Source organism: Callospermophilus lateralis, chromosome 5 (genome assembly GCF_048772815.1).
Source record: "Callospermophilus lateralis isolate mCalLat2 chromosome 5, mCalLat2.hap1, whole genome shotgun sequence".
Lineage (NCBI taxonomy): Eukaryota > Metazoa > Chordata > Mammalia > Rodentia > Sciuridae > Callospermophilus > Callospermophilus lateralis.
The window spans coordinates 71,716,618-71,733,938 of NC_135309.1; the positions used below are offsets into that span (position 1 = coordinate 71,716,618).

A 17,321-nucleotide genomic window follows, 5' to 3' on the forward strand; every position below is an offset into this window, starting at 1 on the left:
CTAGGAAGAGGTGACGTTTGAGATATGGCAATGAGAAGTACTGGGCAATTTGTGTTTTTCTTCTACCTACACCCCTGTCCAGGCTATTCACTGGCCCTGAAGCAGAAGTACAAAATACATTGTGAAAAATATATTTAGGTGAATTATATATTTATGCTTTTTGACTGCACAAATAAAAACCTTCAGAGATACATAAGAAAATGTCAGTGGTTGAATGACCAACTTATCATTAAAAAAAGATATATACTACCATAGATATGAAAATTTGTGCTGTATATGTGTAATAAGAATTGTAATGCATTCTGCTGTCATTTTTAAAAAAAAAACAATAAAAAAAAGAAAGAAAGAAAGATAGAGGAGAAACTTTCACAGTGAAAGGGTTTAGGAGACATAAGTGACATTCAACCAAATACAAATGTGATCTTAAAAACAGGCTGGGCATGAAGGAGCATGCCTATAATCCCAGCGGTTCAGGAGGCTGAGGCAGGAGGATCATGAGTTCAAAGCCAGCTTGCTGAGCAACCCAGCAACTGAGTTGCCCTAAGCAACTCAGTGAGTCCCTGTCTCTAGATAAAATATTAAAAAGGGCTAGGGATGTGGATCAGAGGTTAAGTGCCCCTGGGTTCAATTTCAATCCTGGGCAACACACACACACACACACACACACACACACACAAATCATCTACTAAAGATAGTGAAGACACAGATTAAATTATGATGTCTAAGATCTGCTTCAAGGTTATCCAAATTAGGTACTTGATAGAGCATTAATTAGAGCTCAAGAGCAGGACCATAGAGGTTCATCACACCATCTTTCCACTTTTGTATGTATTTAAAATTTTCCTTGGGGCTAGGGATGTGGCTCAAGTGGTAGCGGGCTCGCCTTGCATGCGTGAGGCACTAGGTTCGATTCTCAGCACCACATAAAAACGAAATAAAGATATTCTGTCCACCTAAAAAACTAAAAAATAAATATTAAGAAAAAATAAATAAATAAAATTTTCCTTGTTATAAAAAGGTAGGGCCAGGCATGGTGGCACATATCTGTAATCCCAGTGGCTTGGAGAATCAAACATTTGAAGCCAGCCTCTACCACTTAATGAGGCTGTAAGCAACCTAGTAAGACTCTGTCTCAAAATAAATAAATAAATAAATAAATAAATAAATAAATAAATAAATAAATAAATAAATAGGGCTAGGATGTGGCTCAATGGTTAAACACCCTTTGGTTCAATCCCTGATATAAAAAAAGGGGGGGGATTATAGTTGTAGCTCAGTGGTAAAGAAGTTTCTGCATGTGTGTAAGGCTAAGTTCTATCCCTATTACTGTACCAAAAAATAAAGTTAGTAGTGGTTCTCTCTAGGTTAGAAAATTATGGGTGGTTTCCTTTTAGAATTTTTTTCTATTTCACATGTTCCTACAATGAGCATTTTTTTATGAGAAACAGATAGTCTGATATTTGTTTGCTGACTGACTGCTCAATCTGAGAGAAAGCAGAAAAAATGTGTCTCAGAGGAGGAGGAATGGAAGGGGATTCAGAGTTGGGAAATGGTAGTGTGGAACCATCAGAAGAAAACAAAGTGGAGGGCAGTGGAAGCCAAATAAGGACTTTCTCTGTCTTGCAGAGTTTGAGAACAGCTGAGATTATAGCTTGGAAGAGAGAGATGGTTTACTGGTCTCAAAGCTTGGGACAACAGCTGTTGGGATCAGAAGCCAAAAGGTTGATCTGAGAAGGGATCATAGTGGGGAGGAGGAGCACCTAGCAGGCAAGGACTTCAGAATGAGAGTCCACTTTTGCCTAGACATTGTGACCTAGTGGTGGCTTGAACTTGAATCAGGTTTATTGAAGAACTCTGACATTGGCCCTGTTCTGAACCTGATGTGCCTGACCAGATGGGCTGAAGAGCAATGGGCAAGAAAGTAGGAAGGGGTTGGGGCAGAGAAGCAGTGGAGGACTGAAACCACGGTTAGATTGTTCACTTTGGAGCTGAATCAGAAATGTTAGTCTCCACATCAGCAAGTTGACTCAGGAAGGGAGAGCTCCTAAGCCTTCTCCTCCATCTCCCCAAGAGCTTCCCCCATAGATCCCAGGCCACTGAGCTTCTCCTGTGATGAGAAAGGACTTGAAAAGCAGAGGCAAGGTGTTCAACCCAGAGGATATATGAGAGGCTTCTAGGTCCATCAGTGACTTCTGGTTCAGGGCCAGTGTATAGGCTGGGGGTGGGTAGAAGAAAACACAAATTGCCCAGTACTTCTCATTACCATATCTCAAACATCATCTCTTCCTAAAAGCCTTCCCTGATCCTCTTTCCTGATTATACTGACATTACCCAGTTTTTTTCTATAAAGTCCTATGATTTGTAACTAGATTTTTTGGGTGGGAGGGGTACTGGAGATTGAACCCAGGAGTGCTTAACAATGGAGCCTCATCCCCAGCCTTTTTTAAAAATCGAATTTTATCTTAATTTTTTAAAATTTGAGACAAGGTCTTGCTAAGTTCCTTAGGACCTTGCTAAATTGCTAAGGCTGGTCTTGAACTTGCAATTCTCCTACTCAGCCTCTGGAGTCACTGGGATTACAGGCATGTGCCCTGCGCCCATCTTGTAATAGATTTTTTTTTTTTTTTTTTTTTAGTGTGATTTGTTGTCAATTTTCTCTCTTCTGCTGGCCTGAACATTTATGAGTTCAAGGATAATGTCTTCTTGTTCACTCTTAGAGTCCAGTGTTAGCACTGGGCCTGAGTCAGAGTAAATGCTCAATTGATATTTGCTGAATGAATATGAGGAGGCTGGCTAGGCAAGTGGGGAGAAGGGAAATCACTGGGGTCAAGGGAAGGACAAGGGCAGGGCAAATCTTCTAGTTTGCCGCCATTCAGGGGGCCCTCTGGGAAGTGCTTTGCATTCCTGGTGCTAGTGACAGGACTGTGCATGCCCAGGAATTGAAATCTGTGTTGCATGCCAAGGCCTCCTGTGTTCTTCTGGAAGTGAGGGCTTAGTTGGTGAGGAGAGGGGGAGAATGGAAGCACAGAAGCTCAGCATCTTAGCTTCTGGGAAAACATGGGCTGGGGAGGCAGCCCAAGCCGCAGCCTCATCTCCAGGGTTCTTTGGACAGATTCCTCATAGCTCCTGGCTTCTACTGGGGAGGTCTGGCCCAGAGCCCATCCCCACTCCCCACAGACCACAAGAAGGTCTTTCTGCTAAAGTCCCCACCCCCAACCCATAGGGGGTTCCTGTCTCAGCAGGAATTCAGACCTGATTGAAATGAGCAGCTGGAGCAGACTGGATGGGAGGGTGACCAGTGGGGAGCAGGGATCAAAGGCTCTTGTGTGCGAGGGGCAGGGAGTGGGGGTGCCGGAGTGTGCTGGCTTGCCCACAAGCATAAAGAAATGAGGCAGAGACAGAAGGGACAGGATGAAAGAGAGACAGAGAAAGAAAAGAAAATATAACAGAGAAAGCAACCCAGAATGCAGAGAGGATGAAGAGAAGAGAAGTTGGGGGGTGGGGGCACAGACACAGAACAGAGAATAAAGTGGAAATCACGAGGGACAGGAACAAGGAGAGTGCTGATAGAAGAGCACAAGGTCACAAGGTCACTAGGCAATTGTGGGAGATGGAGACACAGAAAAGAGGTCAAGGACAAGTTTAGGAAGGCAGAGACAGAAAGGAGAAATAGAGACTAAACTTAAGGAAGGAATCACATTTATTCTTTCCTTCTACATTTGTTGAACATCCCAACATGGCAGGCACATAGTGCGAGGTAAAAATCAATCGATGCAAGCAGACACATATGATAGGGTCCGAGATGTAGCAGTAAAGATAGAACCCGAGATAGAGATCAGGAAAGGGAAAGCTAAGATTGGAACCGAGTTAGAGACTGAGGGGAGGACACAGAGATAAGAGACAGTGACAGAGACAGAGACTTAAGAGGAGGCAGACACAAAATTCTCCCAGGCAAAGAGGGCACAATGAGTGGAACCCAGGGTGCAGCTGGAGGAGAACCTGGATGAGGGAGACCTGCCAAGCTCGCCTGAGGGTGGCTTTCCCTCCTCAGTCCCATCTCCAACTGTGCTGCCTCTACTTTCCCTCCCCCTGCCACCACTCTTCCTAGCAGGCTCTGGAGGAGGTTCTAAGTGCTGACAGCCTCCTCCTGCCCCTCCTCTTGACCCATGTTTCTCTACCTAAACTCCAGGTCAGGATGGAGCCCAGCTCAACTCAGAGAAGAGGAATGCAGGTGACAGGCATAAATCGCCTCCCTTCCATCCACAGGCCAGTTTAAGACCATCCTTTGATCCCATGGAGCCCTCAGGAGATTGGAACATGTGCATGTGATGGGGAGACGGGAGGGGTGAGTGTGCATTCAGCTTCCAAAATAGGGCAGGTGCCTCTCCCTTCCGGGTCTGTGTACCAGCCCCCAACACATCAAAACCTCGCTGCTGAGATCTCAGAAGGAGGAAAGACACCATTTGTAGCAAATGCCAAGCCCTCCCCCATCTCCTCCCACGTCATCACTGAGAAAAATGCCGCAGAGAAGAGGGTGGGCTGGAGAATCAGTCACCTACCCGCTGGTGCCGGGTCTCTGGGCCTGAGAGAAACGCCAGTCCGTGTTGGGTGGGGCTTGCTGTGGAGAAAACAGAGGGAAAGAAGCTGAGTATCCATGAGCTGTCAGAATGTCACCAGAGCCCCTGGGGATGAGCTGGAAGAGGAGGGGAGTGGGTAAGAGAAGGAAATGGGGTAAGATGCGGGAGGGGTTGACACATTTCCAAAGACCACAAAAACACCCCAGGTCTCTCTCAGAGGTCTGAGGTACCAGAGATGAAATGACATTTTTATCTGTCACAGTGAGGAAGCTTTGATTTTTTTTTTAAAAGCCTTCCTTTTTCCCTGTCTCCAGACTCAGGACTTTGGGGCCCAAATTTAAGGATTGAACGTATCTTCTGTGGTACTGGAGGGAGCAGTGCAGAGAAGGCTCCTAAAAGTGGCAGAAGAGGCTTTTAGATTAGAATCCCACCAGCCCTAGAATGAAGTTATCCAGCCCTTCAGCTGGGAACAAAGCATCCTCCGCAGCAAGATGGCTGCAGCTCTGGGTAACCCTTTTCGTGCCAAGTTGTGCAGCGACACATTTAGAGCGACACCTCGTCCAGGCCCTTGGCTCTCAAGGATCTCTTCCCACAGCTAAATACATTATTAATTTAGGAGTCATGCCAGACAGGGCCTTTGCTAGGGATCCAAGCCCTGGGACACCTCTCGCCCTCAGAACTCCATGCCAGACAATGGCCTGTGACTGAGAAGAGAACAAGGCTTCTCTGTCTGGAATAGAGAAAATGGCTGGGATGGAGCCCAGAGAGATCAAGCTCCCACAGCTTCCAAGCAATGCCAACTAAATCTGCAGGGCTCCCAGGGGGGTTGATCTGTAGCCATCTCCCACCTGGCTGAAGGTGTGGGTTCTTCTGTCAGCCACTTAACACCCAAGTCTCTCCCAGTCCTTCCAGGAGTATGTTATTCATTCCACCATTCATGGAGCACTCCTAGAGCCATGTCCTCACTGGTTCTGGGAGGACATTACCGTGCCCACTACTGTGCCCACTGGTGTGCTCTCTGGGACAGGGTAATTAATTCTCACTCTGGTTCCCAGAAGCAGAGAGTGTGAGCATCTCAGATTACACTGGGGAGACCTAGAACTGCCAGTGATTCACACTCAAGTCTCATAGGCGACAGTGATGTGAGCAGAATCTAGAAATCTAATATCCTCAGTATATCAGGAGCCATGAGCACCATTGTGGGGCTTCCTCGAAGATGTCCAGCCCTTAGCCAATGTATTCTTAAGCACAGCAGAATCTACATGGAGTTGCAGGGATCATGATGGGGGGATAGGGAGCTGGATGAAATAGGAGGATGGCGGGTCCCCATTTGTTCAGTGAGGGCTACTGAGGATGAGGAAGCCCAAAGTCTTTCCTCCTCATGTAAGGCACTAAAAGGGAAAGAATAACACCCTTGCCCCATCCCAGTAGATGCCAACTGTCTTTTGTTCAGCATCATAAGTTTCAAGTGCCAAACCAGTCAAAGCACATTCTGGAGTTAGACAGACCGAGGTTAGACTATCACTTGCTCTGAACTTGAGCAAGTCACGTGACTTCTATGAAACTCAGTTACAAGATGACGCTAGAACCTATCCAGCAACAGTGGAGAGAAGAGCAAATGAATATCCTAGTTCTCCAATAAGGCGGGTAGTTAGCTTCTCTCAATCAGCTATCAGAAGCATCTAAAGTGTTGTTTTCAAACTATAATCCTGCTTCAGGGTGGTGAATAGATATATTTTGAATAAAAACCTTCTGGGATTATGGAAATTTGTGTTTTTCACTATTATAGTTTCCTCACATGTGAGGGGTACCCCTGGCATCTGATGGAAGCTATGGCTTTCCATCTGCCAGAGGAGAAAGGAGATTATTTTGGCCACCCCCAAGACCCTGACTCTAGATGGCTGAGCACGTCAGCACATCGTGGGCAGGAAGAGCCAAAAGCCTGTTTCTGAGCATCAAGAGCTGGGGTGCTCCAAGTTCCCACTCTCCTCAGGAGAAAGGGGCCCAACTGGTGCCACAAGGGTCCTGGGTTATATCTTATAAAGTTCTACTCCCTCTGCTCAAGGCTTCAGAGGCTGCCACTTTCAATATGGAGCCCTGGGTCCTGCAGGACCAGCTGGCCAGAGGGTCACAGAGTCATGCCCCCAACCCGCCCATGCTCCACGAACTTCAGTAAAGCTCAGTTCACCCTGAGGTGACAGGCTCCCTCTCCCCGCCAGGTGCAACTGGGAAGATGCTCCCGAATCCTTGCCTGGTCCTGGGCACCATCGACCCGGGACTTTTACCTGTACGTAGTAACTCGTAACTCAAGACCACCAGGCAAAGGGCTGTGAGTGGGCCACAGACAACCAGTGTGAAGCTGGCAGAGAGCGTGTGTGTGTGTGTGTGTGTGTGAAAGCTGGTGCATGGGTGTTTGCACTGGCATAGGGAGGACACAGGTGAACCCTACTAGCGCACCTCAGTCCAGATGTGGTTGGGTGGAGCCAGGATAAGGAAGGTTGAAGATCACAGTGAAGCCACAGATCATGGGAACGAGTAGAAAACGGAAGAGAAAGCCTAAAAGACCCATGCAGCGTTCGAGGAACTGAAGCTTAGGAGGCTGGTAGGGTGAATCTTTCACAGTCTCCACCCGAGATCCCCCACACCTGTGGAAATTGTTAGAAATTCACCAGAAACTCGGCGGAGCCCCACCCTTTTCTAAGTGTGGTGGCAGGAGTTAGTGGTCCCACCTTCCCTCGTCCATAATCACCATCACCTCCCAATGCCTGGAGCCCCATCACACAATGAAAGGATCCCAAGAATCGGGTGGAGTACAACCAGCAGCTGAGCCAGCCCAAGAGGTGTGGATGCAAGTTCAGTCCCTTATGTGGACCGCAGGCTTCTCCAATGCCTCCCCCAGGAGTCGCCCCCGGGTGGCGCTGAGCCCTCACCTGGCTCCTCTCCCGCATCATATTAGAGTGGGAACGAAAGGCATCAGGCTCCAGCGCCAGAGCTGAGGGTTGCTGAACGCTGAGCGGCCTGAGGAAAGTGAAGTCACTGCCATCAGAGGCTGGTGAAAAGCACGTCCTGTAGCAATGGCTCTGTGAGTCTGTGGGCCGCAGGGTCACCTCCATGTACTTTAGTGTGCCATCTGAGCTCACCTGCAGGTTGGGACTAGACTGCTTATAAAATTCCCGGGAGGGTGAGTCCTGATGCCTGCAGCACCCACCCCCACCACCATCCCCATCTGCCTGTCTCCGAAGGCACTTAACTGACATAAAGGTGAAGGTTACTAAGGATAAGAGACTGATGGTTGCTAGAGCCACAATGAGGTAAAGAGTAAGGTCTGAACGTTCAGGAGGGTGTGTGAGGAAATCACTGGATTTGGGCATTTCCTCAGGGTCTTCATCCTCTAGAACCAGCAGCACTGTGGCTGTAGAGGAAAGTGAAGGGTCACCATTGTCCCTCACGAGGACCACCACCTGCTGGGTATCAGGGTCATCCTCTAGTAAGGACCTAGCTGTGCGCACCTCACCAGTATGTGCAGACACCAGGAACAATCCTGGGGCTGTGGACTGTGGCAACAGGGAATAAGAAAGCCATGCATTGTGGCCTGCATCAGCATCCACAGCTGTCACCTTGGTGACCAAGGAGCCAGGAGGAGCAGAGCGAGGGAGACGTTGGGGGGCTGAGAATTCCCTGCCTGGCTTTGGGTGCAGCACAGCTGGGGCATTATCGTTCTGGTCAAGGACAAACACATGTAGAGATGTGTTGGCATGCAGTGGGGGAGAGCCAGAGTCTCGAACCCCCACCACAATCTGCAGCATCTGCAGCAATTCATAGTCAAAAGTTCGCTGGGCAAAGACTCGTCCATCATCAGGGTTGACATACACAAAGGAGGAGGATGGGGCTCCCTGAATCTGACTCCCTACAATGGAGTAGGTGAGACGGGCATTATCCCCAGTGTCTGGATCTGAGGCAGCCACAGTGCAGAGAAGGGAGCCCGGAGGCTTATTTTCTGGGATGTAAGCAGTATAGAGCTGCTGGTTGAACTGGGGTGCGTTGTCATTAACATCTGAAATGTTGATCCTGATGGTGAGACGTGTGTGCAGAGGAGGTGAGCCAGCATCGCTAGCCAGCAGCTCAATGGTATAGTGTGATGTGGCCTCCCGGTCCAAGGGCTGGCTGGTTAGCAATGAATAGTGGTTCTCAGAAGGCTTGATCTGAAATGGGAGGTCTGGAGAGATATCCAGACTTACTTCACCATTTCTTCCTGAGTCTCTGTCCCGCACATTAAACAACCCCACTACTGTGCCCACTGGTGTGCTCTCTGGGACAGGGTTGACCAAAGAGGCCAACAGAACCTCAGGGGCATTGTCATTGGCATCCCCCACATCTACTTGAATTACACAGTGGCCCTCCATGGCTGGCTGTCCCTGGTCACGGGCTTTTGCATGAATTTCATAGAAACTTGACTCCTCAAAGTCTACTGAACCCAACACATGGATTGCTCCACTACTAGGGTCCAGGCCAAAGAGATTCCGCACTGCCTCAGAAGTATGATCTCCAAAAGAATAGTCTAGTTGGCCATTGGTGCCCTCATCTGGATCAGTAGCATTGAGGCGGAGCAGCAGGGTCCCCATGGGTGCATTCTCTGGAAGTCCCACACGTAGAACTGAGGACTGGAAGGTTGGAGCATTATCATTGATGTCCAGCACAATGATAGAGATGAGGCTGGTCCCTGAGTGAGCTGGGGTACCCCCATCCACAGCAGTGAGCACCAGCTGATGTCTTGCCTGAGTTTCACGATCTAGTTGCTGCTCTAGCACCAGCTCTGGGAAGAGCTTCCCATCTTTTAGGGTCTTCACATTCAGAGAAAAGTGACTGCTGGGGCTTAGAGTGTAAAAGCTCACAGTATTGGTGCCTACATCTGGATCTTGGGCACTATCCAGTGGGAATCGTGCTCCAGGTGCAGCTGATTCTGAGATACGCATCTCTCGCTCAGGAGTGGCAAAGCTTGGAGAGTTGTCATTGAGATCCAGGATCTCTACCTCTACACGGATGAGCTCCAGCGGGTGTTCAGTCACCACCTGCACTGGCAACAGGCAGCTGGTGCTGGCTCCACACAGGTTCTCTCGGTCAATCTTTTGATTCACTGCTAGAGCACCACTCATCAAGCTCAGGGAAAAATAGCGCCCATTCTCCTCAGAGCCCAGCCGCAGTCGGCGGCTCAACAGATCTGTCACCTTTAAGCCCAGATCTTGAGCAACATTCCCTACCAGCGTCCCCGGCTCAGACTCTTCCACCACTGAGTAACGAAGCTGCCCAGACACCCAGCCCCAGCAGCACAAGGACAACATGCACAGCACTTGCCATTTCCCAGGGAGCTGTGGGGGTGTCTTGGGCCCCATGACCCAGAAGTCCCTTCCTGGAGAACAACTCTGTGCTGTCCTGTCTCCAAGGTAGACCAAGGGCTTGGAATGCAGCAGAAGAAATCTCTTATGTCTCCTTCCAGCCTCTTAAAAACTGCTCTGAGGTTTGCCTGCCTGCAGCAGTTCTTAGTCACCAAATGGCGGGGGTGGGTGGGGGGGGAAGGGGAGTTAAATGTAAGTGGAGCTGGGGAGCTGGAGGAGGAGAGGCGGGCAGGAAGAGCAGATCCCCCACCTTGTCTCTGAGTTTGATTGGTCAAAAAGTCTGTCTGCTCTCAACCAATTATACAGTCTCCTCAGTTCTGGAAACCTTGGGAACGGGCAATGCAAATCTGTGTCACAGAAGCCTCCTACCTCCCTACTCATTTTCGTGCTGCAGGTTGATTCAGCCCCCTTGGCAGCAAAGTTTGACAGCTCAGATGGCGCTCAACAGGGAAGACAAAGTGGTACAAAACTCCTCAGTGTTCTATCCCAGCAACTTCCTTCATGACTTCAAAAGCTTCCACACTACTTCACTGGAATCAACAAAATTCACTTTCTGGAAAGGCAAACAACATTTGTTCCCCCACCCCTCTCCCATCTCTCTCCCACTCCCCTTCTCCCATCCTACTGAATGCTGCTAGGGGCAAGAGAAAAGATTTGCTAGGACACTGTAAAGTCTTATTTTGACTCTTCAGCAATGCTTTGAGGAAAATCTCCACGTCAGTTGATGGCTACAGAATTCAGTTTATCTGAGATCCCAGACTCAGAATGTGGAATGATTGTCACCGTTTGTGGGTAAGGGAATATTTCTGGGACTGATCTAAGTTACTAAGAAGAGTTGACAGAGGACAAGCATAACCTCTATCTAGGCTTTATGGTTTCACCAAATTCAGGAGAACTCTAAAGGCTTCCAGAGTTGCTGTCTCTGAGTTCCTCAACTGTAAACCAGTTTTCTGACATTGTCATTTCACTTACCATTTTTTTCCCCCAAAGACATAATGAATACCTCTCTGTTTCCAATATACTGCATTATATCTAGTTCAAATCCCATTAGGGACAGGGAATCCTAAACATCTGGATCAAAAGATCTTTTCTGGGGAGAGCACTGGGGATTGAACCCAGGGATGCTTTATCACTGAGCTACATCTCCAACCCTTTTTATTTTGAGAAAGGGTTTCACTAAGTCTGGCCTCAAACTTGAGATCCTCTTGCCTTAGCCTCCCACTTTGCTGGAATTGTTGGAAATACAGGAATGTGCCACCACATCTGGCCCAAAAGATCTTTGATGTGCACCTCTCTGCTCCCTTGGATCTCTCTTCTTTTTTTGCTCTCTGCTATGCTTCAGAGAGTACCCTTCACAGTGGGTTAAGGATCCTAGAGACTATGCGGCAAAGATTTTAGTCACCCTCTCAGTCCATTGGAAAATGGTAACCTAGAGTTAAGTTCCTCCAGAACCTGGCCCCCCTGATTTAGGAAGAGTAGAGAAAGCAGCCCTGGGTTCAGGTGATTGCCTAGTACATCCCACCCTTGTGCACCATAACCGTCTATGCTCCTAAGTTCTGTCAGCATGCTTCACAATAGCATAGTTCTTGATCACCAATTACTTTCACTCCTTACTTTTAGATATAGACAAAATCCACCCCCAGTGCTAACCTGTGTTAACTACCTGGTTAATTCACAAAAAACCTTCTTTTTTAAAAAAAAAAAAAGTTCAGAATCTACCACATAGTTACTACTCACAAAAATGGTGAAATCACTCTGGGCTCTTACAGGGAGGCCAGTACTCTCTGGAACATGGCCCAATCATAAGCCTGAATCAGAACAACCCTCAAGCATTGGCTGAGCCTGAAAAGGTCTCACCTCTAGCCCATAGAGAAGATCAGAGGGTGGACAGCTTGGGCGAACAGGCTCTCCTGCCATAGGTGCACTGGGTGACTTCACCATCATGAAGCTATCACTCCGAGTGGGTGCAGAAGCCAAGGGTGTACAGCCATGTGAGTGGCCTCCCACATCAACAAACTTGATAGGATCATCTGACCCTAGCTGGATTCGGAGGATCCCATTGGAAGGAGGAAGCCCCTCCCTCCTTCGAGATCTGGTGAGACATGCACAGGTGCCAGCAGGAAAGCATGTCACTCCACAAGCAGCCCCACGTAGACATTTAGAGAGTAGTGCCACGAACGAACCAAAGGAGACAAAGCAAATTGCCACTAGGGATACAGCCAAGTATAAGGTCAGACGGGATTCTCCTTCCCTTGGAGCTGAAGATTCTCGAAGATCAGGAACAACTGGATGAGTGTCTTCCTCTAAGGACACGAGGAGAGTAACAGAGGTAGAAAGTGGTGGGCTACCACTGTCCTTCACCACAATGACAAGCTTCTGTGGTGGGAGATCAGCGGGGATGGGAACAGCTGTCCTGACCTCCCCAGCATATCGAGAGACTGCAAACAGGCTGGGATCTGGGGCCTCTAGGAGCTGATAGGAAACCCAAGCATTGTAACCTGAATCCAAGTCCACGGCAGTCACCTTGGTGACTAGGTGGCCAGCACCAACTGATGGAGGCAGTGCTTGAGGACATAAGGAACCAGGCCTGGCCCTAGGGCGGAGCACAGCTGGGGCATTGTCATTGAGGTCCAGAACAAATAGACGGACTGTCACAGTGCTGCTAAGAGGTGGGTTGCCCCTGTCCCGGGCCTGTACCTCAAACTGCAGTGTCTGTGTTTGCTCATAATCAAATGATCGAGTAGCATGAACAGCTCCTGTTTGGGGGTTCAGAGAGATGAAGGAGGAAGCTGACACATCTCTATTTCTGGGCTCTAAGAGAGAGTAAGAGATAAGTGCATTCAAACCAGAGTCTGGGTCCGAGGCTGCAAGAGAGCAAAGCAGGTCCCCTGGGCGATTATTCTCAGGAACAAACACCTCATGTGATCTCTGGAAGAAGGAGGGTGGGTTATCATTTACATCAGAAATATTGAGGAAAATAGTCCTGTGGGTACTCAGAGGAGGGTTCCCAGCATCAGAAGCAGTGACCATGATGTCATAACTGGATTTAGCCTCTCGGTCCAAGGGCCCAGCAGTCACAAGGGAGAACTGGTTCCTGAAGGCAGACTTGAGGGCAAATGGCAAGTGGTCAGGGATTCGAAGGCTCACATCTCCATTTGAACCTGAGTCGGGGTCCTGCACACTGATGAGTGCCACTACAGTGCCAGGTTCTGCACTTTCTGGGAGAGTTCCCAGCTCTGAAGTCACTGTGATGTGGGGGGCATTGTCATTTACATCCAGGAGATCCACTCGAAGGCTGCAATGTTGTTCCATGGCTGGAGAACCCCCATCACGAGCCCGCACATCAAATTCGTAGTAATTCTCACTCTCGAAGTCTAGGGGCCCCTGAAGGGTAAGCTTTCCAGTTGTGGGATGCAGGTCAAAGAGGTTTCTCACACGATCAGGGGTGTGGCCACTGAAAGAAAATGTGACGTTACCACTAGGACCCAGGTCCGGGTCAGAGGCATTGAGCTGGATGAGCACCATGCCGGCTGGCGCGCTCTCCAAGACGCTAATTCTGTAGCTGGATTGCTGGAAGGCTGGGGCGTTGTCATTTACGTCCAGCACAGAGACCCGGAGCTCCGCGGTGCCTGATCTTGGGGGGTTCCCACCGTCTACAGCAGTCAGCACCAGGCGGTAGTCCGATTGCTTCTCCCGATCCAAAGGCTTCTCCAGGAGCAGCTCCGGGACGAGGCTGCCGTCGCTGCGTTTCTTGACATCAAGTGCAAAGTGTTCATTGGAGCTCAGTCTATAGCTGCTAATGGAATTGCTCCCCACATCTGCATCCTGAGCCTTTTCCAAAGGGAAACGTTGTCCTGGAGGAGCTGCCTCCCCGATTTCCAAGTCCAGCTGCTGCCGCGGAAATCGGGGGGCGTGATCATTCACATCTACTATCTCTACCTCTGCTCGGTACATTTCCAAAGGCCCTTCGGTTACAAACTCCAGGGGCACGATACAGCTGGCACTGAGCCCACACAGTGCCTCTCGATCTATTGGATTCTTGATTAGCAGGGCTCCGCTGTCCAAATCCACACGGAAGTGTCTTTGGTTCACCTCTCCAGCGACCTGCAGCCTGCGAGCTGACAGACTCTCTGTATCCAGCAGGAAATCTTGGGCGACATTCCCTACGAAAGTCCCTTCCTGTGACTCCTCTGGGACCGGGTAGCGGATCTGCCCACAAACGTAACCCAGGTGGCAAAAGAGGAACAAAAGGGTAGCCCCCCACCCGAGTTCTACCCAGCTTCTCACCTTGCAGAGCATTGCTGCCACCCGCTAATTCTCTACTTGGTCCTGGGAAGCAGAAGAAGTCGACCCGCCCCAAACATCCACAGCAGCTGGAGACACCTATCTCCCTTTCCCCCGCGCCAGTTCTGGCGCGGCTTGGCCGGCACTGCAAGGGTTACGCGCCGTTTTTGCTGGTGGCGGGGTAGATTTGTCTGCCTTTCAACACCGGATTGGCAGACAGCGGCTCCTGGGCTCAGCCAATAGGCTGAGCAGAGAACATCCTAATAGCAGCAGGGTTAATGCGTCGCAGCATTGGAAGAAAAAAAAAAAAAACCCAAACCCCCTCAAACCCCACAAAAAAATAAAATAACCCCCAACTTATCTTCTCACCTTCCTCCTGCTCAAAGGTATTTCTTTCATGGATCATTACCTCTTTGGAGAAGCAAACAACATATACGTATTCCCCCTCCCCAACAACCTACTCACCCCGCCCCTTTTCGGCCGGGAAAACAGCGACAGCCTGAGCCCTAGCAACCTGCAGCCCACTGAGCAAGTAGCCATTTGAGATTGGTCACTTTATTCAAGCCAGTGTTGTCATCAACCAATATCCTAAATGAGTAGCTTCTGTCCCAATCTGATTGTGTTAGAGCAACAGCTCATTAAAAGCACTGCCATATACTCAAAACTCTGCCCCTCTGCAGATTATTCAGAACCATATCCATCCCTTTGCAAAAAAAAGGCTCACACATTAATGTGGCCAATTAAATTTATGCAGCACACGTTTTGATTGTAACAGGAGGTGCGGCAGAAAACAAACCACTCTTATTCAGACATTTGCTAGTAATACACTAAATTACCATTCACTGATTTCAAGGACAGTATGGGAACAGGGTGGTGGAAGCCAGGAGAGGGAGACTTCCCAAAACTGTAAGAATCAGCAGAGTCTGGGAGGTATAAAGGACTAGATCTCATTACCTGGCAGAATGCTAATGTTCACAGATTCAACAACTTTCTTGAATAATTGGGATCAGCCACCAACAGCATTGTGCCTACAAATCCTCTTTATTTGACACCAGTGGTGTTCTTGATATGTTGTTAATTACCAACAGAGACCATTTCAAAAGAGCAAGCTTTTCACTTAGCCCCAGGGGACCTTTTGTAGCTGGAGACTTGATCTCACCCCACCCCCTCTGTCATCCAGACCTCCTAGCAGCCTGGCTACTACCTTTGCACAAGAGCAGAAACACAATAAATTTTAAACTGTGGGTACCTCCAAACTGTAATCTGAGTGGCAAACGCATCAGAGCACAGAGAAAAATGCAACTTGATTTGGACATGATATGTTAATTCATGCAAATTCTTAACTAGGTTACTACAGGCAGCCAAAACCAGAAAACAAAACAAAAATAAAACAAACAAAAAAACATCAACAAACAAACAAACAAAAAAACGGTGTTCTTACAATCCCCTCATTTTCCCCAAACCTTTGATTTTCAGGAATATATATTTTTTTACTATGGTGAGGCCAGCAATTGACATTCTAGTCACAAAGAAAGGGATCTGGCATCTGTATTCTTATATAAAAACAAAATAAAACAAGCCCTGTTACACACACACACACACACACACACACACCCCTTAAGTCTCTTCCCATGGGAATTATGGAGATGTAAAACATCTTGGTCTACCAAAGTGTTTATGCCGGAATTCACTATTTCAGTAAGTGGCATCATCATTCACCCAGCTACCTTAGAATTCAAGGAGTTTCTGTGTAGGGGGTGGGGGGAGGTCATTCTTGATTCATTCCCATCCCTCTCTTCCTATATCATGTCAGTCAACAAGTTCTGATGATTTTATTGGAGTCATTTTAGTGTAGTCTGCCCTGCCACTGTGCTGGTTCAAGCACTTATCAATCCTCTCAAGTACTGCAATAGCCTTTGTCTCTCTTCCCAATGTCTGTGTGTGTGTGTGTGTGTATCAGTTCAAATTGACTATCATCTATAGTGAATAAAATGAAAACCAACCCCTTGGCACAGTTAAGAGGTAATTCAGGTATTCTTGCTTACTTGCTTCACTTCATGGCCTGCAAAGACTGTTTTACACACGTGCTTTATAGTCCAACAATAGTAAAATACCCTTATCTCACACATGGAATTTCCTGCAAAGGCTCCTTCCTGACCCATTTCCCCTTTACTATTTGATAAGCTACTACTCATCTTTCAGTTCTTGGCTCAAGCATCATGACTGCCTCTATGAAGTTTTCCTGATTTCTCAGGCTGACTTAGGTATTTCTTCCTCTTTGAGGCCATTGCTTCTTGTGTAATTCAGAACCCATTTTCTTTTCTTTTATCTTGTTTGTCTCCTGTGGTATTCTGTGTACCATAAGGGCAGACAGTGTCCTTTGATCTTTTACAGAGTCTAACACATAGGGGTGATAATAAAATGGTGAATATTAGCATTTATCAACTCAATGAATATTTATTAAATATTTGTTAAGTAAGTATTATCTTTATAGATGAAAAAATTGTAGTTGAGAGCTCAAGAGATTTGTCTGAAGCTAAACAATTAGTATGTATATAGTACTATACTTGCAATTTCACATTTTAAAAAGCCCAGCCTGTTTTACTAGAATTGGAGCATCACAACACTTTAATACAACATACTCTAAACATTTTTATGCCAGATATTTGATACTCCCATCTCCAGATTCTGTTTTTCTGTTTTTTTGTTTTTTTTTTTTTTGTTTTTTTGTAGTGCTGCGAATCAAAGCCAGGATGTATGCTAGGCACTGAGTTACTTTCCCAGCCCCACCTGTACACTTTTTTAAAACAGGTTTTTTTGAAATATAGTTGACATACCATACAGTTCACATTTTAAAGGGTCCAATTTGATGGTTTTTAGTATATTCAACTACACCAAGTTGATGCGATCATTAACACTATCTGATGCTGAAAAAATTTTTTCACACCCAAAAGAAACCCTATGGCCCAGGTACTAGTGGCTTAGGGAGATTTTCTATTTAGATAACTGAAATATCATCTTATGTCTTTCCTAAAGTGCTCTTCTAGAGCTATCCTATATAATAATC

At 47.6% G+C, this 17,321-nt stretch overlaps 2 protein-coding genes across 11 annotated transcripts in view; both read right to left on the minus strand.

Moving 5' to 3' along the window:
* LOC143399805 (protocadherin gamma-C3) overlaps positions 1-17,321 on the minus strand; it is a 94,631-nt gene that overhangs the window by 12,998 nt on the left and 64,312 nt on the right. For all 10 annotated transcript variants that reach the window (XM_077109471.1, XM_076856827.2, XM_077109469.1 and 7 more), the window contains one exon: positions 4,560-4,618. In XM_077109471.1, the coding sequence (XP_076965586.1) occupies positions 4,560-4,618 (59 nt within the window). The remainder of the gene's footprint in view (positions 1-4,559; positions 4,619-17,321) is intronic.
* Positions 11,771-14,269, minus strand: Pcdhgc4 (protocadherin gamma subfamily C, 4). The gene has a single exon (XM_077109387.1). The coding sequence runs from the start codon at positions 14,267-14,269 to the stop codon at positions 11,771-11,773; it is 2,499 nt and encodes an 832-aa protein (XP_076965502.1).

Excerpts from the sequence above, each read along its gene's own strand:
- Pcdhgc4 (XM_077109387.1), bottom strand. The coding sequence starts at position 14,269 with ATGCTCTGCAAGGTGAGAAGCTGGGTAGAACTCGGGTGGGGGGCTACC.